This window comes from Poecilia reticulata, chromosome 14 (genome assembly GCF_904066995.2).
Source record: "Poecilia reticulata chromosome 14, P_reticulata-male-v2, whole genome shotgun sequence".
NCBI lineage: Eukaryota > Metazoa > Chordata > Actinopteri > Cyprinodontiformes > Poeciliidae > Poecilia > Poecilia reticulata.
In genome coordinates, this window is record NC_088843.1 from 26,887,903 (window position 1) to 26,914,192 (window position 26,290).

The 26,290-nt window shown below is 38.4% G+C and overlaps 2 protein-coding genes across 2 annotated transcripts in view; one reads left to right on the plus strand and one right to left on the minus strand.

The window, feature by feature from the left end:
• Window positions 1-5,362: 5,362 nt before the first annotated feature.
• nop16 (NOP16 nucleolar protein homolog (yeast)) lies at window positions 5,363-16,495 on the minus strand. Its single transcript, XM_008428434.3, has 5 exons — window positions 16,297-16,495; window positions 12,910-13,018; window positions 12,265-12,331; window positions 11,476-11,582; window positions 5,363-5,676 (listed from the first exon to the last, which is right to left on the minus strand). Exons 1-5 carry the CDS (start codon window positions 16,401-16,403, stop codon window positions 5,533-5,535), a joined length of 534 nt encoding a protein of 177 aa, XP_008426656.1. The 5' UTR covers window positions 16,404-16,495; the 3' UTR covers window positions 5,363-5,532.
• A 6,807-nt stretch (window positions 16,496-23,302) lies between these two features.
• Window positions 23,303-26,290, plus strand: part of grk6 (G protein-coupled receptor kinase 6) — a 78,689-nt gene continuing 75,701 nt past the window's right edge. Inside the window, exon 1 of the mRNA XM_008428433.2 lies at window positions 23,303-23,738. Coding sequence (XP_008426655.1) covers window positions 23,687-23,738 — 52 coding nt within the window. The 5' untranslated portion in view covers window positions 23,303-23,686. The remainder of the gene's footprint in view (window positions 23,739-26,290) is intronic.

Sequence of the window (26,290 nt, forward strand, 5' to 3'; positions counted from 1 at the left end):
ATGAGTTGCTATTAAATTGTCCTTGAAAGATGATCAGAAACACGTCGGGTAATTTAGCAATGATTCCATTACATGATCAGAGTAGAACAGAGGAAGCAATCAAACATATCTAAGTAACAAGAAAATCAATCCATGTACACAAATTTTTAAACTTTGAATTTTCCTTTTCTCTAATAAGAGAATTTATAAAGGAAAATCCTGAAGACATCATACAAATCATCTTTTTCCTTTCAGTTTTGTTGCTGTAAAATATTTATAAAAGCAGAAAACAGGGTTGAGATTAGGTTCATGTGAAACATTGTTTAGTTATCTTAAATTATTGATTTTAAACGTTTATGAGTTTTATCAATGGTGGACATGTCCGACCCACTAGTATTGCTTATGTAACACTTAGCTAACAGCATAAACATAAACAAAACTACTTTTAATACTATTTTTATTCATTTATGACTTTAAATGACTTTACCTCTTTAAAATTATGGCCAAATATTTGGTGACTGGTACTCATTGATTTTTACTTAGTGTCTGAGGAATAATACATCAAGTTACTCGACAATAATACAATCTGATTAAAGAGTTGTGGTATAAATTGGTAAAATGTATTTCAATTAAATGATTACAAACAAAATTCACCTACTTTAGCCAACACAGAGTCTGAATTAAGAGGGTAATTATTGAAACGTGAAAAGTCTCTACTCTTAAAACAGGAATTCCAACATCTGCAGTAGTTCTATGAGAAAATATGTCTGTTTCCCATCAGTACAACATGAAATTATCCAGCCAAGTAAACATCTGAGCATGAGAGACCAGAGAACAGCTCAGAAAGTTTGGTTGCATAAGGATATACAAGCCCCAGCAAGTGGCACGTTATCTTGTGAAGCAGCTGGAAAACAACTTGTCTTCCGTCTGCTGACAGACCAGATCAATGCAAACGCGAGTCGATAAACCTATAGGCCAACATACCAGGCTTGGGGCAAAGTTCACCAACCGGTCGAGCAGAAAGTGCTCTCTTAGACAAATGTCAGTGTTTTTAGTGGTGAGAGGAAAAACCGTGACACAGTCGGGACAAGAGTTCCTAAACAAACAAAACCCTCCAGCTTGTGCAGCTGTTATATCTGTGGATGATTTGTAATATTACAGACATCCAAGGAGCTCTAGATTTCGTAAGATAATCACAAAATATTTTCCTTCCGGATCAGCACTGGAAATTCCTTGATATTTGCACCTCTATGTGAATTTTGTCTATGACTGTTCATCAGGGGAGCATTTAACATCTTAAAGCAGTGGTCCCCAAACTTTTTCCTGTGAGGGCCACATAACTTTTCCCTTCTCTGGTGGGGAGCCGGAGTCAGTTTGTAACAGAAAACGTGTTACATGTTTATCACCTGTGCTGCCGGAAATTGTTAAGAGGGGGGAGGGGGAAGGAGTTTCTCGATTGATTTTTACCCAGAAAGCACATGGGCAAAAACCGTTAGTGAAACGGTCACTGGGACTGACTAGACTGACTTCCATTGAGGGAAAGTAACTTTAACATATGAATTCCTCATATGTTAACATAAAGGCTCGTTTTGAAGTATAAGCTGCTACTTACAGGCTTCGAAGAATTCGACCTGGAATGTGGCGTTCATAACAAACATGTGTGTTCATCTGCTCTACCGCTAGTAAACAACCGTACTGATTAAATAACATAAAAGTCAAGCAGTTTCCTAAAAGTCCAACAGATGGCAGCAATGCGCCATGCAAAACAAAACACCCACAGTTTACAGGACACACTTCCTGCTAAAGAGCCCCCTGGTGGTTGAAGAAAAATCCACATATAAACCGGAAAATACAATATATGAAAAAAAATCTGAATGCTCTCTGGTATTGTTCAGGGGGCCGGACCAAATGTGGAGGCGGGCCGGATCTGGCCCGCTGGCCGTAGTTTGGGGACCACTGTCTTAAAGCATCAAAGCTTTAAAAACGCAATTTCTGATTTTTGAACAAACAAGTTAAAATCTTAGTTCCTGAAAATCTGCATAACTTAGGGCTCCAACTATTTTAGGAATCAATCATTCTGATGACTAAGTAAGGAATTTTTAAAACAATATGGCAAATACAGGTCCTTCTAAAAAAAATTAGCATATTGTGATGAAGTTCATTATTTTCCATAATGTAATGATAAAAATTAAACTGTCATATATTTTAGATTCATTGCACACCAACTGAAATATTTCAGGTCTTTTATTGTTTTAATACTGATGATTTTGGCAAACAGCTCATGAAAACCCAAAATCCCTGTCTCAAAATATTTGCATATTTCATCTGACCAATAAAAGAAATGTGTTTTAATACCAAAAAAGTCAACTTTCAAATAATTATGTTCAGTTATGCACTCAATACTTGGTCAGAAATCCTTTTGCAGCCTTCAATGTGGCATGGAGGCAATCAGCCTGTGGCTCTGCTGAGGTGTTATGGAGCCCAGGATGCTTTGATAGCCTTAAGCTCATCCAGAGTTTTGCGTCTCTAAACTTTCTCTTCACAATATCCCACAGATTCTCTATGAGGTTCAGGTCAGGAGAGTTGACAGGCCAATTGAGTACAGTAACACCATGGTCAGTAATACCAGTGGTTTTGGCACTGTGAGCAGGTGCCAGGATGTGTTGAAAAATGAAATCTTCATCTCCATAAAACTTTTCAGCAGATGGAAGCATGAAGTTCTCCAAAACCTCCTGATAGCTGCTGCATTGACCTGCCCTTGATAAATCACAGTGGACCAACACCAGCAGCTGACATGGCTCCTCAGACCATCACTGACTGTGGGTACTTGACACTGAATTTCTGGCATTTTGGCATTTCCTTCTCCCCAGTCTTCCTCCAGACTCTGGCACCTTGATTTCCAAATGACGTGCAAAATTTGCTTTCATCCGAAAAAAGTACTTTGGACCACTGAGCAACAGTTCAGTGCTGCTTCTCTGTAGCCCAGGTCAGACACTTCTGTCACTGTTTCTGGTTCAACAGTGGCTTGACCTTTGACCTGGGGAATGCGGCACCTGTAGCCCATTTCCTGCACACGCCTGTGCACGGTGGCTGTGGATGTTTCTACTCCAGACTCAGTCCACTGCTTCCACAGGTCCCCCAAGGTCTGGAATCGGCCATTCTCTACAATCTTCCTCAGGGTCCGGTCACCTCTTCTCATTGTGCAGCGTTTTCTGCCACACTTTTTCCTTCCCACTGAGGTGCCGTGATACAGAACTCTGGGAACAGCCTATTCGTTCAGAAATTTCTTTCTGTGTCTGACCCTCTTGCTTGAGGGCGTCAATGATGGCCTTCTGGACAGCAGTCAGGTCAGCAGTCTGACCCATGAATGCGGTTTTGAGTAATGAACCAGGCTGTGAGTTTTTAAAAGCCTCAGGAATCTTTTGCAGGTGTTTGGAGTTACTTCGTTGATTCAGATGATGAGGTTAACGGCTCGTTCAGAAAACCTTTTCATGATATGCTAATTTTTTGAGACAGGGATTTTGGGTTTTCATGAGCTGTACGCCAAAATCATCAGTATTAAAACAATAAAAGACCTGAAATATTTCAGTTGATGTGCAATGAATCTAAAATTTATGACAGTTTAATTTTTATCATTACATTATGGAAAATAATGAACTTTATCACAATATGCAAATTGTTTTAGAAGGACCTGTACATAAAAATACAAACAAATTGCTTTTTCAAATAATAAACTTCAATTTCCTAAAATGCAATAATGTAGCATTCCTTTAGTGAATGCTTCATTTGTTGCAAAGGATTAATTGTCTGAGGAAATGGTCACTCCATCAACTTCTTCCTTTGTAGCCATGGTGATACGTTTTGGATTGCCGCCACAACATTAAAACCCATCTTCTGTGTTCTGCTTAAGAAAAGACTCAGATCTGGACCTGAGTCAATAAGCTTCAATAAACAAATTTTCTTCCTCTTTGTGTGAAGTTTTTGTAAATCCAAAACCAATGATGGAACGAGGTCCTTCGCTGGTGGCGGGAAGGTTGGCAGTGAGGAAACAGATCCAAAGTATCTGTTCTTAGCTTTTCATCAACCTATAGTCATGAGTTTTAGGCTGCATTCACACCAGCCCTGTTGTCATTTAATTGAACTCTGGTGGGTTTGCGTAGAAAATCCGGTTCGCTTGGGATGGTGTGAATGCATAATTGAACTGTGATGCGTACCAAAAAAGCTAACTCTAGTACACCTAAAAACCTCGCCGTCGGTTCGGTTGAAGTGAACTCTGGTGTGGTTTGAATACATATGTGAACGCCAAGTGGTTTCCATCAGTGGTTCTTGGTGCAGCGCCACCACAGGTGAGGAGGTATCACATGAAAATGTAACGTCATTTTGGTCCCCAATTGAACTGACTCTACCAGACTAACACGTCTGGAAACAACCTACTTTGGTCACAAATGGCAGTAAACATTTCTTCCACTCTTAGTTGTTTTTGGTTCATTGTTGTTTCCTTAAAGGTTTGATTTCCTGAAAATATTGTAATGACCAAACCACAACTGAAAATGTAGATACTCACGTTGACGAGCCAATGATTATTGATTATTACTTATTATTCCTTTACAGAAAAATATTGAATATTTTGTTCCATTTACTTGAGTAACCTCTTGGAAAAAAATACTTTTAGTTTTACAACACTGTATTCTTGCTTTTACTTGACTAATAAATTTATAAAGTATCACTACTCTTACTTGAGTAAAATGTCTGGATGCTAACTTTACCCACTATGAGTGATTTTACCAAATAAAGAAAATAAGTAAGAAAAAAGAAATAAGACTTCTCTTTGTGCATAGACTACGTTTTTCTAATGTTAAATTTCTACCTTTGCATTATCGACTCTAAATATTAGTTTCAGTTTTTTGTCTTTTGGAAAAGTGCTGCCTGAATGTTATTTTTTAATCAGAATTTTATTTATATTTTTTGTCTTTAAAATAGAAGAATTTAGATATAATTTAACATTGTTGTCTGCTGATGACATTATTTTTAAATATTAAATCATATGTTCTGGCCAGTTACTCAGTAGTTGAATTGACATACTTATTCTTGGGCAGTTACTTTTACTCGAGTAAAAATATGTTGAAGTAGTGTCCTTCTCAGAGTTTGATAGTAACTATTTAAATTTACTTAGTTACATTTACTTGAGTGACTTTTTTTTAAATGTACTTTTAGGCATACTCGTACTACAATGTACTTTTTACTTTACTTGAGTAAATTTATTGTGAAGTATTACTACTCTTACTTCAGGCTAATTTCTGGATACTTTACCCACTGTGAGAACTTCACTGAATGAAGAACAGGATTGTTTTAACCAAAAATTCACCAGACACCGGCACACAACTGGTTTTGAGCCATTTATGATAAATTAAAAAGCAGTTTTTAAGAAGCAAGAACAAAATAGAAAAACTACAAACAGAAAAAGCATAAACACAGAGTCTCTGCTTGTTCATCAGATTTTCCAACAAACAGCGGGCTGTGTGGCTCTGGTGTTCAGTCCCAGACCTGATGGCTCTACTGATCCATGGCCTCCGGAGTAGCGAGTGAGTTGACAAAGGCTTCGTAGTGCTGCGGGTGGCAGCGCTTGTACTCATTGATTTTTCTCTTGATCTGTTTGGGTGTGTCCTGGTAGTAGTTCTTCTCATCTCGAGCCATCGCCTGGAAGAGCCACATAAAGAGGGACAATGAAGAAGGAAGTTTTCACACTCAGAAACAACCTGGACAAACGCAAAACGGAGGCTTGAAATGACAACTTGATTGAACAGAGGTTAAAAGAAAACCAAATCAACCCAGTTCTATATTCTAGTTCAATACCAAACCAAGACCGGATAAGTAAATCTCTTTAAATAGAACCTGACAGACAACATAGAGCAGAGTGAAGATGGTAGTAAGGTCTGTACAAAAATGAAAGCATCATGTAGTGTTAGTATCGTCTGTACTAATCGTCTATTTTAAACATTTAAATGTGACACAAAAGAAAATCATTAAGGGGGTCGAATGGTTTTCACAGTGCAGTGCAACAGCTTCCTCCTCAGTACGAGTTCTTAATTCAAACTCTGATGTTTAGATTTAGACTTACACAAAAACATGACAATCAATTTGTCAATGAGATGTTGGTTGGCTACTGGAAAACAAAAAAATACTGAAAAAATGTACGTGTTACTATAAATACGTTCACATTTAAAAATCTGCAGCAGATTTTATAATTTTTCTCTAGAAATGAAAAAAAAAAATCTAGAATACAAAATTATAACTGGTCTTAAGATTTTGATCAGGAGTGTATATATATTTGACTTTCCATAAAAAAAAAATAAAATAAAAAAAAAATATATATATATATATTTTTTTTTATGGAAAGTCAAATATATATACACTCTTGATCAAAATCTTAAGACCAGTTAAAAAACTGAAAGAATTTGCATTTTGCACTATTGGATCTTAAGAAGGTTTTAAGTAGAGCTCCACAATGTTAAAAGAAGAAATCAGCGTAAGAGACAAAAACTTTTGAGCGGGGAATTAATATAAAACTGCATTTACACTCAAACATGATTTTTTTCAGCTGATCAAGACCATAGCTCAAAAAAACCCCAAAACCCCCCAAAACGGAAATCAAAGTGACAAAAAAAGGACTCAGTAATGAGCAGCTCCACCATTCTTGTTGATGACGTCAAACAATCGTTTAGGCTTGATGCCAGTGTTTCCAGGAGGCTAGTGGGAACGTTGCTCCAAGTGTTGAAGATGGCTTCACGAAGGGCCTCCACTGTCTGGAACTGATGTCCATTTTTGTAAACTTTCCTTGCCGTCCATCCCCAAATGTTCTCAATTGGGTTTAGATCCGGGGAACATGCAGGATGGTCCAAAAGAGTGATGTTATTTTCTTGGAAGAACTCCTTTGTCAGGCGGGCATTGTGAACTGCAGCATTGTCCTGTTGAAAAACCCAATCATTACCACACAGACGAGGGCCCTCAGTCATGAGGGATGCCCGCTGCAACATCTCCACGTAGCCAGCTGCTGTTTGACGCCCCTGCACAACCTGAAGCTCCATTGTTCCATTGAAGGAAAACGCACCCCAAATCATGATGGCGCCCCCACCACTGTGCCGTGTAGAAAACATCTCAGGTGGGATCTCCTCGTCATGCCAGTAATGTTGGAAGCCATCAGGACCATCAAGGTAAATTTTTTTTCTCATCAGAGAAGACAACTTTCTTCCACCTTTCAATGTCCCATGTTTGGTGCACCCTTCAAAGTCCAAACAGGCAATTTTGTGGCGTTGAAGAAGACGTGGCCTTTGAAGACGATTTTTGTTTCTGAAGTACTTCTCTTGCAGATGCCGTCTGATGGTTATTGGGCTGCAGTCAGCACCAGTAATGGCCTTAATTTGGGTAGAGGATCGTCCCGCGTCTTGACGGACAGCCAATCGGATCCTGCGGCTCAGAGCTGGTGAAATTTTTTTGGGTCTACCACTTGACTTTTTTGTTCCATAACCCTCAGGATCATTTAATAAATGCAAAATGATTGTCTTACTGCGTCCAACCTTGGCAGCGATGGCACGTTGTGAGAGGCCTTGGTTATGCAGCTCAACAATCCTACCACGTTCAAAGTCAGTGAGCTTTCTTGCTTTTGCCATCAGGAGGTCTTGACAGTGTAAAGACTTGACAGAAAATGACATGGAATCCAGATTTTTGCACAGCTTTTGGCTTTTAAAGACTATGGTCTTAAACTTTTGATCAGCTGAAAAAATAATGTTTGAGTGTAAATGCAGTTTTCAATTATTCCCCGCTCAAAAGTTCTTGTCTCTTGCACTGATTTTTTCCTTTAACATTGTGAAGCTCTACTTAGAACATTCTTAAGATCCAATAGCGCAAAATGCAAATTCTTGCCATTTTTTGACTGCTCTTAAGATTTTGATCAGGTGTGTATACAAGTGGTTCTTAACCTTTTTTGGGGTACCGAACCCCCCAGTTTCATATGCGCATTCACCGAACCCTTCTTATTCCTCTCCCTCCCCGCCCCCAGCCGACACACAAAATACTTTGCGGTATTCTGATTTAGTAATGTAATTATATTAGCTGTGTTACCACCCCCACGTCACTAGAGGCAGTAGCAACCCCGAAAAGATGTGACTAAGGAACAGATTTAGAAGTACACCGAAAGCTACAGAATTTGGTAAAAACTGTGTTTTGCTGAAGTAATTAAAGACATAAGCTCAAATCCATGCTGAGTGGAACTTCTTCAATCAGGGCTCCTCAACAGCTCTGATTGGCTAAGCAATGTAACGTGATCCTCTGCAGCAAGTGATGGCAAAGCGGGGCGTCATCACGACTTTACACAAGTGTCTTTACCTCCGCGGCAGAGGCTCCGCCGAACCCCTGAGACCGACTCATCGAACCCCTGCGGTTCGATCGAACCCAGGTTAAGAACCACTGATATATATGCATGTATATATCCGAGTCTGGAGAAGGATTTATTTGACTCGGAAATACAACAAATTATCAATAAACTAAGACAAGATTGTTCTTTTTTGTTCTTTTCAATAAACTAAGACAAGATTGTTCTTTTTTGTTCATTTGTTCATTTTTGAGAGCTGAATTATCTCTTGTACTTGAACTGGAAAATGTTTGTTTCTCTGAGAAAAAAAAACAACCATTTTGTTTCTGTCCAGATTAGAGTCAGACGGTCAGTTTGCCTTCAACAAAGCCCAAAGGACTTCAAGAGGTGATAACATTCTGATTTTAAAGTGTAAATAAATCCCCCAAAATTAACTGATTTTGGCCAATTAACTAATTGGGTTGTGTAGGGCTCTATATGTTTCTGTACAAATTTTGACATTTTTGTGTCAATTTCTTCAGTTCCTTTCCAGAGCGTCGACACAAAAAAATGTGATTTGTCATTGCTTTTTTTTTTGTTTTTTGATAAAAAGTTGCTAGAGGGGTCTGAAAAGTCAAATAAAATGACCAAGTGGAAAAGTTGGCAACAGTGCCTCTTTATTCCTGACCACAACCCCACCCATCAACTATTTGGCCATGCCCCTCTGTGTCTCTTAGCTCTGCTCAGTTTGTTGGAATTTTTCACATTTTTCTGGGCCGGGCCTTAGCTTTCATAGGGGGTTTAGTCACATTTTGAAGACAAACAAACAAGGAGGTCAGATAAATCAAACTGCCATTCTTAAACTCAGCTCTTATTCCAGTTCTCATCATAGAAACAAACTCTACTTTGATGTGGCGATGTCTAAAGCCTCAAATATAAAAGAGTGTTTTTCAGCTTGTTTGATCAGAGACACTTTTTATTGCAAGGCGCAATCAGCCACAGCTCATCAGGGTTCTGAGTCGAGGATAAAAAGTCTGTGAAAAGACTTCAATACAAAGAAATGCTGATGCTTCCAGTGAAGGCAGACGCAGAACCACTGATGGGAATCCATTTGAAAGCTGCATGACCGTCGGTTAAGAAACATCTTTGGTCCCACACGGCAATGAAGATAGATAAAAGATAGATAAGTAGTTGGACTCAATTAAAATGTTTATTGCAAAAGTATGAAACGACAAAATACGACTTTTGCTGTTTGTGGATGTCATGTGTCACATTTATGGAAAGAACAAAAAAGGATAGAGTGAAGGCAAACCTTTGGGCCACTGGATGTCAAAATTGTGGATCCGGGGCCATTTTCGGCCCTCTCCCGGATTTTGTTTGGCCCCTCAGTACACAAAGATAGCAAGAGATTTTTACGGTCTTCCAATACAGTAAGTATGCAAGACAATCAACAACTGGCTCCTCACGACGTGGAGGAGCAGCGGCTCTACTCTTGAGTCCCTCCCGGATGACCGAGCTTCTCACTCTATCTCTAAGGGAGAGCCCAGCCACCCTGTGGAGGAAACCCATTTCGGCCGCTTGTATCCGTGATCTTTCGTGTATCTTTCGGTCATGACCCAAAGCTCATGACCATAGATGAGGGTGGGAACGTAGATCGACCGGTAAATCGAGAGCTTCGCTTTTTGACTCAGCTCTCTCTTCACCACGACAGACCGGTACAGCGCCCGCTTCACGGCAGACGCTGCCCAAATCCACCTGTCGATCTCCCGCTCCCTTCTTTCCTCATTCGTGAACAAGATCCCCAGATACTTAAACTCCTCCACTTGAGGCAGGACAACCCCCCTGACCCGGAGAAGGCACTCTACCCTTTTCCGGCTCAAGACCATGGCCTCGGATTTCTAGGCACTTAACCTCATCCCGGCCGCTTCACACTCGGCTGCGAACCGCTCCAGTGAGAGCTGCAGATCACGATCTGATGAAGCCAACAGGACCACATCATCCGCAAAAAGCAGAGATGCGATCCTAAGGCCACCAAAACGGATCCCCTCAACACCTCAGCTGCGCCTAGAAATTCTGTCCATGAAAATAATGAACAGAATCGGTGACAAAAGGCAGCCTTGGCGGAGTCCAACTCTCACCGGAAACGAGCCAGACTTAGTGCCGGCAATGCGGACCAGACTCTGACACCGGTCATACAGGGACCTGACAGCCCGTATCAAAGGGCCCGGTACCCCATACTCCCGGAGAACTCCCTACATGGTCCCCCTAGGGACACGGTCGAACGCCCTCTCCAAGTCCACAAAACACATGTAGACTGGTTGGGCGAACTCCCATGCACCCTCCAGGACCCTGCTGAGGGTGTAGAGCTGGTCCAGTGTTCCACGACCAGGACGAAAACCACACTGCTCTTCCTGAATCCAAGGTTCAATTATCCAACGGACCCTCCTCTCCAGGACCCCCGAATAGACCTTACCAGGGAGGCTTAAGTGTGTGACCCCTCTGTAATTGGAGCACACCCTCCGGTCCCCCTTTTTAAACAGGGGGACCACCACCCCAGTCTGCCAGTCCAGGGGAACTGCCCCCGATGTCCATGCGATATTGCAGAGTCACGTGAGCCAACACAACCCTACAACATCCAGAGCCTTAAGGAACTCCGGGCGGATCTCATCCACCCTCGGGGCCCTGCCACCGAGGAGCTTTTTGACCACCTTGGCGACCTCGTCTCCAGAGACTGGAGAGCCCAACCCAGAGTCCCCAGGCTCAGCTTCCTCAACAGAAGGCATGTTGGTGGGATTGAGGAGGTCTTCAAAGTATTCTGCCCACCGGCCCACATCACAGAGTCATTTTCTAGACAAATTAGACTGCTTTTTAAAAATATTGTCTATTTACTATATTACTGAAGAGATACAAACAAATGTCTTAAGAAATGATTTTTGAAGTCAAATTGTGGCCCTCTGGTTCTCTCAGCTTGGATCATTTTGGCCCAAGTAGCAGAAAGCTTGGACACCACTCCTTTTTCTTTTACAACTAAGCCTGGTTGTAAAACATACTGTCACACTCCTTTATTTTTCAGGCGTTCCAAAGTTTAAAAGCTCAGAATAGAAGCTAAATTTATCATTTCAAGCCACAGTTTCTGTTTGAACCGTCACCTTGTAGTTGTCCTTATGTTCTCGGATCATGTGCTGGACGTACTCGATCAGGTCGGACGACAACGTCTTGGAGTCCTTCTCCTGAAGGCTGGCCTCCTCCTGCAGCTCTGAAGCAAACATCAATCTTTAAAGCCTGACTAAACATTTCAGTCATTTGAGCCTTCAGAGCAGAAATATTAATTTATGGTCAAATTTAAAGTAAAACAGAATCAGTTATTTAAACCTCACACAGCTTTATCTTTCTACTTCTAGTTTCCAGTGCTTAGAAAATAACTTTAATGGTAAGTTTAATTATAATTTTCCATTACAATTCTTGAGTTAGTTCACAAAAGTAGGGCTGTGACTAATGATTATTTTATTAAATTATTATTCTGACAATTGGATAAAAAAAGGCACATTCAGCATTTTAAAAAAACATACATTAGAAGATGCAAATAAACAATAAAGTTCCTTCTTCAAACAAGAAAATAAACATTTTACTGCCTAAGATGCAACAATATAGCATTCTTGCAGTGAACTTGAACTCAGTGAAGCTAAGACAATGCCACTTGAGGAGTTCTGGGGAAAACAATTTTACAGACAAGAGTGTTTTTATACTAAATATATCATGCAAAGTTTTGGCTTAATTACTTCTCTGAATGTTTTTTCAGCAAACTGCTTTTTTAAAAGTCTGTATATTCCAGTTAACAATTGATTACTGAAATAGCTGACGATTATTTCAATAATTGACTCATGATGGTTAATTGTTTGAGCCCTAGAAAAGTCCATGATGAAGATTCAGAAACTCACTGGTGAGGATGTAAGGTTTGGTGACGATGTGGGCAGGTCTTCTGTCATCGGTGTCTCCTCCGACGAGCTGCAGGAACAAACACAAACACAAGAAGTAAGTTAAATATATTTGTAAAGCACCTAGCACAAGCTTTAAAATTATAAAGTGCTCCACAAAAACATAAACATAAAAGAATATAAAAACTGTCAATACAACAAAAAATCTATTTGAAAAAAATCGTCCTAACAAGCCACAGCTCAGATTACCAAGCAGCAGCAGAGAATTGTTTATCTATTTGAACTCTGAGGAATGAAAAAGTATTTTTTTTAAAAGTCTGAGCTTATCTTCAGAAGGGTTAAAAAAAAGAGAGTTCAAAAATTTCACCTTGAAAATATTAATTTTAGGAAGCAAAGCAAATGTGGGCAGTTTAAGATCTCAGAGTTTAAACATTTGATTTGAGCTTCATAACTGACACTCTGCCTCCCCCTTATGGTCTAAATCTGAACTGCAGCATCACACAGTTGTGGAAAAACTGAGTATTTACTGAGGGCTCTTCACTTAGGAGCCAGATAACATTGTATTCAGTTTTTAATCACTCAAGTTTTTGTTTACTCTCTTGAAAATAAAACTTTTGTGTCTCATTTAAGCCCAGCTGTTCTGCTTACTGTCTGTTTCTTTATGGGCAAAGTACGGTTGGGATCAAACGACAGACCCATCTCCTGCAAGTTCCTGGCCATGGATTTGTTGTTGTCCCAGGCATTCCTGATCTGAGCACTGAAAGAGAGAGGAAATATTCAAGACACAGATCCAGGAACAACAAAATCACTCCCAGAAATCCCCAAATTTATTTACTTACAAAACAAATGAAAGCCAACAAAAGGCAGCAAATAAATTATGCAACAATAAAATATTTTGCAAGATTTCAGCTATTTTGACAAAAACCGTGTCAGATCGACTTTGTTCTATGAACAAAAGAGTTATTAATGACAGAGAATTAGGAACAGGCTAAGAAAAAAAATTGAGAATAGAGATAATATTACAAGAAAACAGGAGAAAGTCAAAATAATACGAAAATATTACCAGAATAAAGTCAAAATAATACAAGAATAAAGCTGGATGACAGAAAGTCAATATGAGAATCAGGTCGCTATAATACAAGAATAAAGTTAGATTATGAGAATAATGTTGTATGACAAGGGCGCTGCCAGGAATCTTGGGCCCCATGACAAAAAATTAGATTGCTCACCCCTTCCCCCTTGCGCAGCTGCTGTTAGAATTTCTTGAGTTGATCTGACCCATTAAAAGCATCACAATTTTAAAGGCTTGCAACTGCCTTGGTTTCTTTAGTTCAATACTGATGCAGCACAATATTTACTGCTCATAAATTTTACATACAACAGTTCACATACAGTATGCAAGTAGGTTGTTTACTTTTTTCTATTAGTAAGATTATGGAAATATCTCTCCCCACAAGAAACAGTCATAGGCAACATGGAAAATATACATAAAGCATTGACCTAAATTTCTTCGCTGAACATATCGAAGGGCAAAATGTTTCAGGTCCGGCAAAACACGATGAACAGGTAGCTTCCTTGGAAAAGCAGTGACACTGTGATTTCCACAACAAGTCAAGCAAAGTGTGTGTCAGGCAAATCTAAGGAACCTGAATTGGAAAATATCAAACTACAAAAATACTTAATGAGACAGCTTGATGAGATGTTTGACATGAATCGTAAACTAAGTGCTAAACTCAAATACCAGAAAGATCTGTTGAGGAAAGTACTCTCAGAGCAAAGACAAAACAGGAAGTCAAGGGGTGGGGCCAAGTGTGGGTTGGATTGAGTGATTGGCGGAAATTGGAAAAAGAGCTACTGTTGTTGCTAATTAGACATTTTAGATAATATTAAAAAGCCAGGACATCAGTACTCATGTTCATTCATTGGAAGATTTTTATTTCTAATTCTAAACAGAAAATAAGACAATCACTTTTATTAATTAAAGGGAGATTTAGAAAAAGGAAATGTAAACAACGTGGAACAAAAACAGCCTTTTAGAAGTCTAAACCTATACAAATTGGGAAAAATGTGGAAAATTATTTATCTTTCTGGGCAATATATATATATATATATCCGTCTCTCTCTATGAAGGTAGTTAGAGTCTAGACACATTTTTCTCGCTCCCAGCTTAGATTCTTGTTCTCTAAATTCTCATCTGTAGTAATACTCAGGAGTTAGAAGCTTCTCAGACCCGTTAGGTGGAGAGCTGGTCAGTAGTCAGTCTGAGAGGAGGTAGGGGTGTGGCTGACTATTGAGTAATAACAATACATATATACACATCTATATATAGATATCTATATATATCTACATATCAATCTATCTATATATCATCTATATATAGATAGATATTGATATATAGATTTGTACATAGATATCTATCTATAGAGATATATCTCTCTTATATAGATAGATATGTCTATAAATATACAAATGACAGACAGACGCGCCGCCAGGAATCTTGGGCCCCATGACAAAATTTTCTTTTTTGAAAAAATAAAATAAAATTGTAGAGGGCCCCCTATTGGCCATGGGCCCTTGGAATTGTCCTAACTTTCCTCCCTATATGATGTCTCTGTGACAAAAACCCATTAAGACAGTGAAGTCATAATACGAGAAGTCAAAATAGAAGAATAAAAGAAAAATGGTGTACAAGTCAAAATAATACAATAAAGTTGTAACATGACAATAAAACCCTAATAAAGTCATAAGACAGTGACAATATTATGACTATAAGGTCAAAATAATACAAAAATAAAATCTTAATATGATAATAAGGTCGTAATATTACCAGGATAAAGTCATAATAGGAGAATAAAATGTTAATCCTCTCAAGGCTGAAATTATCACTATTGTTTTTATCACACTTTTCTTCCACTCAGCTTTCTAAAAACGTACTCAGATACAGCTCTATGTTAACAGACATCTTCTTTAGTAATTACCCTTTTTTGTTTTTCTTAAGATATTCTAATTTTCCAATTAACTGAAGTTAGGGCTTTCATTATCTGTAAAAGAGTAGAAATTAACAACTAAAATTTGTACAGGTGTCGGTATGTGTTTTTATTCCGTCTATAAAACATACTAATTAGAGATGTGCCGATCAGGTTTTTTCCTGCCAATACCGATACCGATCACCCAGGAGGGCCGATCACCGATACCGATCACCTAATAATTATTTTTTTAATCATAAGCACTACGGTCACATTATGTGGAAAAAGGAACCATGAATTCACCTTAATTTAGACAAATGCTTTTAAATAGCTTTTTCCACGAAAAAAACAAAACAAATAGGCATTGTGCAAATTGTACTGCTATCAATAATACTATTTTTAACAGACTGAAAACATATGAAGGCTCTGAAGCGGCTAAATAATGCAAAAATTCCAAATAAAACCTCTCAACATTGCCAAAAGATTCAAGTATAAAACTTAACATACTAAGAAAAATACAGGCTCCATTACAACAAACAATCCTGAGTTACGGAATGAAAACTTCCTGATAGCATGGCGGCTAGCTGATTACTGCTAGTTCTGATTGGCTGTTTCTGACTGAGCGGAGTCATTATGCAGAACAGGGAGGAGGCAGAGGAGATCGATTAATTTTTCAGAGATTATTTGTCTCATGTTAGGACAGCAAAAGTTTTAATACGTATGTAAAATGTATTTTTTTAGGTTAGATGCTGCAGCTTTAAGCAGAGGTTGATTATGAAAGTTTCACAGAAGGTATGAATCATAGGATGCACCGGTCCAGATCTGACCGCTAGGTTTCAGGTTTAAAACCAGAGCAGGTTCGAGATATAGTCCGTAAAAACGGCGAAATAAGCGGATATTTTACCCTACCTACAACAACATCTGGGGGTGGGGGATCTCAAATTTCACAAGTTTTTACAGGTCCCAACAAGCGATTAGACCACGAGAGTCGAGAATAAAACAGGAAGAACACATTTTAACAACCTGTAACGAACCCTGCTAGCTAACAGCCAAATGGTTCGGAACTCACTGTTCAATCCTCGGGTTGGTCTTCTTTAGAAACTTCTTCTTCAGCTTCTTCCGGTCCGTGTTGTAGTCAAACCGCTTTCTTCTCTTCGACTGTTTGGTTTTCGGCATTTTTCAAATGTGAAAAGTTGAGACGGAGCAGCACTGGACTACCGAGGTACACATAGAACGTGCAGCTGGAAACAGGAAGCACGTGCTTGCGTCGCCCCGGTCATGTGACTGAAGCCATGCCTCCTCCTCCATAGACATCAATACGTAGACGCCTCATGGAGCGCTGAGTCGTACGTAAAAGCGTCCGCCATCTTCTATGTGGCAGCAGAGCGATCGGAGCTCTTTAAGTCCTGTGCTGTGTGTTTCTACCGTTTTACGAAATAAACTGGATTCATTAGGATTACCTTCCCCAGATAAGGATGAAAGATCAGAATTACTTGACTTTGCAGCCAGAAATTCGCTTCCAAACAAAACAATGCCCCAAAACAATTAAATAATCACATCAAAAGTTAGAAACGCTCTCTTGAGTAATTTCTTTGATTGCCAAATACATTAGTGTGTGTGAGAAAATGTGTCAATGACAGGAATTAATTTAAAATCTTTGTAGAACTTCACTTTGTTAAGTTCAGTCCATTTACCTGTATTAGCTTACTGGCACATATTCCACATTCAATATGGCGGACGCTGTTACGCATCGCAGTAACGGGCCCGCTCCATGAGGCGTTTACGTATTAAATGTCTATGATGATGTTGTTGTTGTTGTTCTTCTTCTTCTTCTTGTCATTGTTATTATTGTTATTCTTCTTCTTCTTGTCATTGTCATTGTTATTGTTATTGTTATTATTGTTATTCTTTTTTTATGGCGGCTGGCAAACAACTTAAAGGTGCATTACCGCCACCTTCCAGATTGGAGTATGGACCAGATGTTTTATATTCTCCCCACAATACCCGTTCTTCTTAGAAAACTAAAAATACTGCTAAAAACTACATCCCCAGATGATCTCTGAAACAAATCCCTAACATCTAATTAATTTTTTATTCCTACTTAAATCTCTAATTAACACCTCTCTTTCCTGAACATACTTATTACATTCTAAAAATATATGTAGTACTGTTTCTAATTTTCCACAATAATTACAACAACCTGTATTATGCTTATTAATTATTTTAAGGGTACTATTTAATCTCATATGTCCAAATATTCTGGATATAATATCTTATTTTTTAAATTCTATTACATTTCCTTAATTTCCCAACTTTTTTTGGATTCTATAATAAAACCTCGCATTGCCTTCATTATCCCTCTGTTCTTGCCATTTCTTCTTGATATACATTTTTATAATATTCTTTATCTCATATTTACTTATTTTAATATTAAAATCAACAATACTCTTTTTTTTTGTAGCACTCTTAGCAAAACTATCAGCCAGCTCATTTCCTACCACACCAATGTGGGCAGGAATCCAACCTAGTTTAACACGAGAACAATGTTTTTTAATCCTGAAAATCAAGTGAATTATATCCAATATATCCAATATCTTGCCTTGATTCTGAATTTACCTCTTGAATACTAATTAATGCACTACTTGAATCTGAATAAATCAAAACCTCTCTCTCTCTCACTTCCTCAACCCATTCTAAAGCCATTTTTAATTGCCATTAATTCATCTGTATACACTGTCAATTTATCTGTTATTCTTTTATTTCTCACAATATTAAGTCTGGAATTACAAATGATTCTTTTAGAAGCATCTGTATATATCTGTATATACTCTGAATAATATAACTGTCCACCTCCTTCTTTTCTAACTGTCTCCCTCTCTTCAGTAAATTTAAATCCACTACAGCCTGTTAAAATATCCATAATGGAATAACAGGAGTAACAACCACAGGACTAATTAGAAAGTTATCTACTCCAGCATCTTTAACTTTATTTATGATTATCCATCCAAAACTATGAATTTATTTCTTTTCTTTTTCTTGACAAGGTTGCAGCGTAACATGTGGAGGATTAGCTTCATTATGTCCTTTAATATTTTGCCCAGTAATTTATAGCTAGTTGTTCTCCCCTGAGCTCCAGTGGCATCTCACCCATCTCAACTTGTAGAGCTGAAACTGGAGTTGTTTACATTGCTCCACAGCAAAGTCTTAATGCCTGATATTGTATTCTATCTATTTTTTAATAATCTACTTGAAGCTGAATTGTATAAAATACGCCCATAATTAAAAATTTATCTAATTAGTTCAATATAAATTGTTTTTAAAGCTTTCCTATCAGCTCCCCACTCTTGGCCTCTCAAACATCTCATTATATTTATTTATTTTTTACTTTTTGCAACTATTTTATCTACATGTATCATCCATGTAAGTTTTTTTTATCAAACCAAATACCTAAATGTTTAATCTGATCTGCCCTTTCTATAACATCTCCATATAATTTAAGACTCCTTCTCACATTTTTCTCACATTTTATAAATATGAAAATGAAATATAAAAAAGTAAAATATAAATCAAAGCATAAAAAAATAAACATTAATAAATATTTTTACTATAAAAACTACCTAAAAAAGTGAAGCAATACATTAACATTTTTTTAAGTTATTATTACAAAACACAGGTGACATTTGGTACAGTTGAAGTTAATCTTGGTTCATATGTACAAGTTTTGGAAATCAAAATAAAATTTGGATTGTTTCTGGAAAGTATTTTACTCAAGTGACTAGTGATTAATTTTAATGTAACTGTACAATAGTAATTGTAAAAAGCATGTTTTCTAAAAGCAATAATTGAAATTTGATTTTCATGTCTGATTTTCAGGACAAAAACAGCACATTGCTGATATTTTGTTGACACTTTTTCATGCTCATTTTCATTTATTTGCTTTTATTGTCTGAAACGTTGAACAATTATACATCCTTTGTGTCCACTTTACACACAGCACAAAAATCCACAAGATCCTGTCACAAATCGTCACTCATGATGCACTTCCTTGGAAAAGCTTGAGCCCTAAGAGATAGATGAAAGATAAACTGCTCACTAGAATTATTTTATGCTTAAGTGACATTTGCAGCTGCTAATTTTATCCTCTAAATGTCAAACTGAATTAAAATTTATTTTAGAAACTTCAGCTGGTCTTATAGCAGCTTTTTACACAACTAATTCAGCATGGTGTTTTGTACGCAAGCTGGTCTAAAACCCAGGCGAATAGATTTTCCTGATGTATTATTTTTTGCTTAGTTCAACCCCTTTAATGAGCAAGGAGGGATAATTATAGAAGCCAATCAATAACTTTCAACTTTCTGTACAATCTGTACTATTATCAAAATGAATGACAAAACAATGAATGGCGTTCCTAATGCACTGTGGTCCTGACTTTATTGACTGGGGCAGAAAAATCCACTTCCTGTAGGATGAGCAATGAACCTCAAAGAGATTCAGCTTCACAAACAAACCCATTTGATGATTTTATATACCTGATTATTCAATGAAATTCATTATGGTGATAGTTTTCTAGATATATATATAATAATAATAAGAGAACCGAGCAGTGGGAACAGTTTGGAAATTGATTATTCCTTTACTGAAAAATATTGAATATTTTGTTCCATTTACTTGAGTAACCTCTTGGAAAAAAATACTTTGTTTTACAACACTGTATTCTTGCTTTTACTTGAGTAATAAATTTATAAAGTATCACTACTCTTACTTGAGTAAAATGTCTGGATGCTAACTTTACCCACTATGAGTGATTTTACTGAATAAAGAAAATAAGTAAGAAAAAAGAAATAAGACTTCTCTTTGTGCATAAACTTAGTTTTTCTAATGTTAAATTTCTACCTTTGCATTATCGACTCTAAATATTAGTTTCAGTTTTTTGTCTTTTGGAAAAGTGCTGCCTGAATGTTATTTTTTAATCAGAATTTTATTTATATTTTTTGTCTTTAAAATAGCAGAATTTAGATATAATTTAACATTTTTGTCTGCTGATGACATTATTTTTAAATATTAAATCCTATTTTCTGGCCAGTTACTCAGTAGTTGAATTGACATACTTATTCTTGGACAGTTACTTTTTACTTTTACTCGAGTAAAAATATGTTGAAGTAGTGTCCTTCTCAGAGTTTGATAGTGACTATTTAAATGTACTTTTTACTTTACTTGAGTAAATTTATTTTGAAGTATTACTACTCTTACTTCAGGCTAATTTCTGGATACTTTACCCACTGTGAGAACTTCACTGAATGAAGAACAGGATTGTTTTAACCAAAAATTCCCCAGACACCGTCACACAAGTACAGCTGTTAAGTTTCATAAGTTTTCTATTGAAATAATTTATTTGGACAAATGTTTATTTTGCCCAATTTTGTTATTTTATAATTTTGTTCTTCATATGAAATATTTTGACAAAATTTCCCACCTAGTTTCATATTTTGGTTCATGTGTTGGTGTCGGTTTTAAATATTAAATGATTGATGTTTTGATCAGTTACTTAATCACGGCGTTGGCGATAATGAATACTTGTCGCCAAAATACTTTGTTGAACCTTTTTAACAAAGTATTGGTTAAATATTTATTTATTTTAATAAATATTTATTAAAATAAATAAATATTTCTTTATTATTTATTATATTTATTTATTATTTATTTATTAAATATTTATTGCGACTCTGCAATATCGCATGGACATTGGGGGCAGTTCCCCTGGATTGGTAGACTGAGGTGGTGGTCCCCCTGTTTAAAAAGGGGGACCGGAGGGTGTGCTCCAATTACAGAGGGGTCACACTCTTTCGCCTCTCTGGTAAGGTCTATTCGGGGGTCCTGGAGAGGAGGGTCCATCGGATAGTCGAACCTCGGATTCAGGAAGAGCAGTGTGGTTTTTGTCCTGGTCATGGAACACTGGACCAGCTCTACACCCTCAGCAGGGTCCTGGAGGGTGCATGGGAGTTCACCCAACCAGTCTACATGTGTTTTGTGGACTTGGAGAAGGCGTTCGACCGTGTCCCTCGGGAGGCCCTGTTGGGGGTACTCCGGGAGTATGGGGTACCGGGCCCTTTGATACGGGCTGTCAGGTCCCTGTATGACCGGTGTCAGAGTCTGGTCCGCATTGCCGGCAGTAAGTCGGGCTCGTTTCTGGTGAGAGTTGGACTCCGCCAAGGCTGCCCTTTGTCACCGATTCTGTTCATTGCTTTTATGGACAGAATTTGTAGGAGCAGCTGAGGTGTTGCTTTTTGCGGATGATGTGATCCTGTTGGCTTCATCGGAACGTGATCTGCAGCTCTCACTGGAGCGGTTCGCAGCCGAGTGTGAACTCGGGATGAGGCTCAGTGCCTCCAAATCCGAGGCCATGGTCTTGAGCCGGAAAAGGGTAGAGTGCCTTCTCCGGGTCAGGGGGGTCGTCCTGCCTCAAGTGAGGAGTATCTGGGGATCTTGTTCACGAATGAGGGAAGAAGGGAGCGGGACATCGACAGGCGGATTTGGGCAGCGTCTGCCGTGAAGCGGGCGCTGTACCGGTCTGTCGTGGTGAAGAGAGAGCTGAGCCAAAAAGCGAAGCTCTCGATTTACCGGTCGATCTACGTTCCCACCCTCATCTATGGTCATGAGCTTTGGGTCATGACCGAAAGAACGAGATCACGGGTACAAGCGGCTGAAATGGGTTTCCTCCTCAGGGTGGCTGGGCTCTCCCTTAGAGATAGAGTGAGAAGCTCGGTCATACGGGAGGGACTCAGAGTAGAGCCGCTGCTCCTCCACGTCGAGAGGAGCCAGTTGAGGTGGCTCGGGCATCTGGTAAGGATGCCTCCTGGACGCCTCCCTGGTGAGGTGTTCCGGGCACGTCCCACTGGGAGGAGGCCTCGGGGAAGACCCAGGACACGCTGGAGGGACTATGTCTCTCGGCTGGCCTGGGAACGCCTTGGGATTCCCCCGGAGGAGCTGGAAGAAGTGGCTGGGGAGAGGGAAGTCTGGGCCTCCCTTCTGTAGCTGCTTCCCCCGCGACCCGACCCCAGATAAGCGGAAGAAAATGGATGGATGGATGGATGGATGGATGGATGGATGGATGGATGGATGGATGGATGGATGGATGGATGGATGGATGGATGGATGGATGGATGGATGGATGGATGGATGGATGGATGGAAATATTTATTTATTTATTTTAATTATTTATCCAAAATATGTACAACACATTACAAAGATTAACACGTGAAAGTATGTTGAGGTTTAAGGCAAGAAGGAAAACAAAGATTACAAACAGGAAAAGGAGAAATAAAACGTCTGGCAGATCAGGTTATAAATTCATTACAAAGTGAAAGAGCCTGTAAGGCTTGTTCATTGGACCAATACTTAAAATAAGTATTTTTAAGATACATGGGCAAGATTAGTTTTAGCTCTAACAATTTGAGGTCGTGGATATTTAATTTTACTATTATACATATTAATAGTATTAATGACCAAGACTTTCTTATTTTGTGTGTTCATACAGAAAAGAAACACATATTGTTTTAGAGTTGTGCGATATGTCTGTTTCCCCTTTTCCTTTCATAAATAAAAAAATATATTTTCAAAACATTTGAATATAAGAGCAGCCCCAGTTGGTTTCCTCAGAGTTATGGCAGAATTAACACGCAATATATATATATATATATATATATATATATATATATATATATATATATATATATATATATATATATATATATATATATATTAAAATATCTGTATTTACTATTAACAGGATAACATATGCAAAATCTTTAGACACTTCTCAAATCATATTACTTATGAAGTATTTTTTTGGTAAAAATCTATATTTTTCCAACAAATATCACTAAAAATATTATCCCTGAAAAATGTAGAAGCTGGTTTGCTAATACTGTCTCTTACTATTTATTATTAATTTTTGGATATCTACCCACCTCTGGCCTAAAGGAGTCGCCGTGTTGAAATTCCGACTTTTTAACTAAGACGCTGTTACGTCGGGTGTTACGTCAAACCCCGAGTTCCCATTTCCCAGGTAACTGGAACGGAACGTTAGACAACTTTTAAATTGGGTTTTGAAGATAATAATTTTGAGACAGAAAAGGAAAATTGGTCAGAGTAAGAGGTCTGTCGTGACATCTATGTTTTAGTCAAGCGGTAAAAATAGAGAACAGAGTGAGAGCTCTGTGTTTTTGCTCCTCTATGACATCAGCAGCAGGGCGGAGAGGAGGAGGAGAAACGGGAGGAGGAAAAGGAGAGGAGGGGCGCTTCACGGGGGTTGTGGGAAAGCAAAGACAGGTTTTGGGTTTTCATCGTTGACTGGGCGGTAGGCGGAGGTGGCGGACGGTGTACAGGAACTACAACCTACCGGGAGGGGGGCTGGATCACCAGGAGCTGCTGCTGCTGCTGCAAGCCGGCTCAACATCGACATGGAGCTGGAGAACATTGTCGCCAACACCGTGTTGCTCAAAGCACGGGAAGGTAAGGATGTTAGTGGCAACTCTCTCCGGGTGTCGTTTCGAGACAGCCCCGGTCCTACAGCCGGGTTGATGCCCCAGACTTGGGGGTTAGAGGAGGAGTTGGTGTACTTCCTCATCGCTTTGCTGTCAAAACTGCTCTAAATATGAAGAGGATATGACTTGTTTTTACTGCCAGATATACTGAGGGGGTTGTGCTTCAGGAATCTGTCAATAACCGAGTACTAAACACAAAGTAGTTGCAGTAAATGCTGCGGATAAGTCCGGAAGAAGCTGCAGCTGTGGATTGAATCTGCAGCGGCGCAAATGTTCTTTTTCTTTTTTCTCCCTCACGTTGCAGCATCGTCTCTAGTTTGCGAAACAGGATGTTGAGGCAGAGAGTGGAGCTGCGCCTTTTCGCTTTGTGCGCACATTTGGTTTAAACGCAAGGCGACCCTTTTTACAGATGGATTTGAAAACCATGTAAAAAGTTCAGTGATTCAATTAAAAAAATTAGACTCTCATATTTGATAGATCCTGGTGGATTTCTTTAACTTAGAAACAGAAAAATGATTTTCAATTCAAAAAATTATAAAAAGTTTTGAGATGAAAAAAATTAATCATTGTGGATGGTAGTACTGTGTAGTACTGTGGGCAGAATGGATTTCCAGTAGCAGTCAGTCAACAAATCTGTAGAGGCCTCTGACTGAAGACTGTTGCTTCAGTCAGAGGGTGAAGCAACAGCCTCTGACAAAGAGCAACAGCTCATCAGATGTATTTCTGTGCAGCAGAGACAAAATTTCATAGTAACATGTCCTTAATGACGCCGTCAGCTGCTGGCACCGCTAATCCATCTAATCTGCTTTTGCTGCTTCTCAGTTCAGGTTTGGAGACGCTAATTAGCTTCTCCCAGTTGTGAAAACAACTCCATGTTGCCATGTTTACACATTATTTCAACTGTCCAAAAGTAAAAAGGAGCAAATATCCTTATAGGGGTACATCATCCAAAATTAGAGGAAATCAGAGCTAATGTAACAGAGCTCCTCCAACATCCTGTCACCACGAGCGGTGCAATTTATTGTATTTGTGTTTTAGATCAGAGTTGGACTGAAGTATAAGTGAACTCTGTAGCTGGTCATAGTGTCTGGCCAGCTTGTTGACTATAGAGAATTTGAATTTTCACAAGAAATGTATTTTCCTTAAAGACATTATTCAGTTCTGGGGAAAAAGGAAAAGTTCATTGAGAACTTACAGAAGAAGAGTAACCCTCAGAAGCTTATTGCTCTATTAAATATATTAATGAGAAGTTGAGTGGAAGGTAAAAGGTTTTCATTCAAACTTAATAAGATTTTACAAGATTTGGACTGTGGCTACTGTCAATGCTCAGAGAACTACCACACACAGACAAATCCATTACATGGGACACAGCTATTGCATCCCATGTGTTAAACAAATCCTGAACAGAACACATCAGAGATTACTTATCTGGGCTGAGGAGAAATTGACTTTGTTGTTGTTCAGGCGTTCAAAGCCCCTGGACCATTAAATGGTAAATAAACTGAAGATAGATAATGGTTTTCCAGTCATACATCTCTGAAATTTTCCTTCCACTCAACTTTCAATATGCTTATAAACAGCAATGTGAACTTCAGAAATTTTGTTGCTGACTTTCTATGGGTGGGTTGTTAATGTTTGCTGTCTGGACAAATGCGTATTAATCTATTATTTTTTACTGGTTTTATGTAATATTATTCTCAGTTTTCTGAGAAGCTTAATTTCAGGTTTTCATTAGCAGTGCTTCACAATTAATAGAAATAAACTCTCAAAACATTATCATGTGTCTGAAGAATCTATATTAGTTAAATAAACTTTTTAGTGATTTTCTAATTTATTACAATGCAGTCTCTAGGTTGGATAGAGGAAAATGAGCAACACAGTCAGTGTCTGTTTAATTCTTTAAACAGAATATTGGTCCCTGTGACCTCTGACCTCCTTTAAGCATCCCTGAGTTTCACCAGACCTCTTGAGTGTGAGTGCAGTTTGTGATGTGAAGGCAAGTTGTTCAGCTTGTAGAATCTACTCCCATATATTAGCATGCTTTAGTCTATTAAAGGGTGAATCGTCTGATTTTAAAGATGAATGAAGTCATTGTTGTCATGAAGAGTTCAGCTTGAGACACCAGAACAGCTGATCTCTAAAGCAGAATCAAACTGTTCTGTGAATTAAGCGCTTCAGCTGCATTGTTCTTCATTGTAACTGTTTTGGTCAGAACCTGAATAAGTTCTCCAAACTAATAGGATTTCAGCTCTAGCAGGGTGATTTCCATGGATCTATCAGATAAAAAACTGGGATTCAGAGCACAATCCATTGTTCAGGTCTTTGTTTGATTCCTTTTCCTTTAAGACATTATTCAGTTGCAGTTCAGGTTGATCCTAGAGTATTTCCGCTGGACCAACAACTGTTCAGCAATTTCAAATCTGGTCTTTCCAACTCTGGAGTGTCTTTGTTGTTTGGACATTTCTGTTATCTTTGCTCATAGAGTGATTTATTTTCTAGCTACTTGAGTTAAGAAAATTT

Bases quoted from the DNA above. Each gene is read 5' to 3' on its own strand.
- nop16 (XM_008428434.3), bottom strand. From the start codon at position 16,403: ATGCCGAAAACCAAACAGTCGAAGAGAAGAAAGCGGTTTGACTACAAC. The intron at 12,332-12,909 runs GTAAGCAGAACA...TTGTTCCTGCAG, and splicing joins TGCCCATAAAGAAACAGACA to CTCGTCGGAGGAGACACCGA. The intron at 11,583-12,264 runs GTGAGTTTCTGA...TGTTTGCTTCAG, and splicing joins CAAACCTTACATCCTCACCA to AGCTGCAGGAGGAGGCCAGC.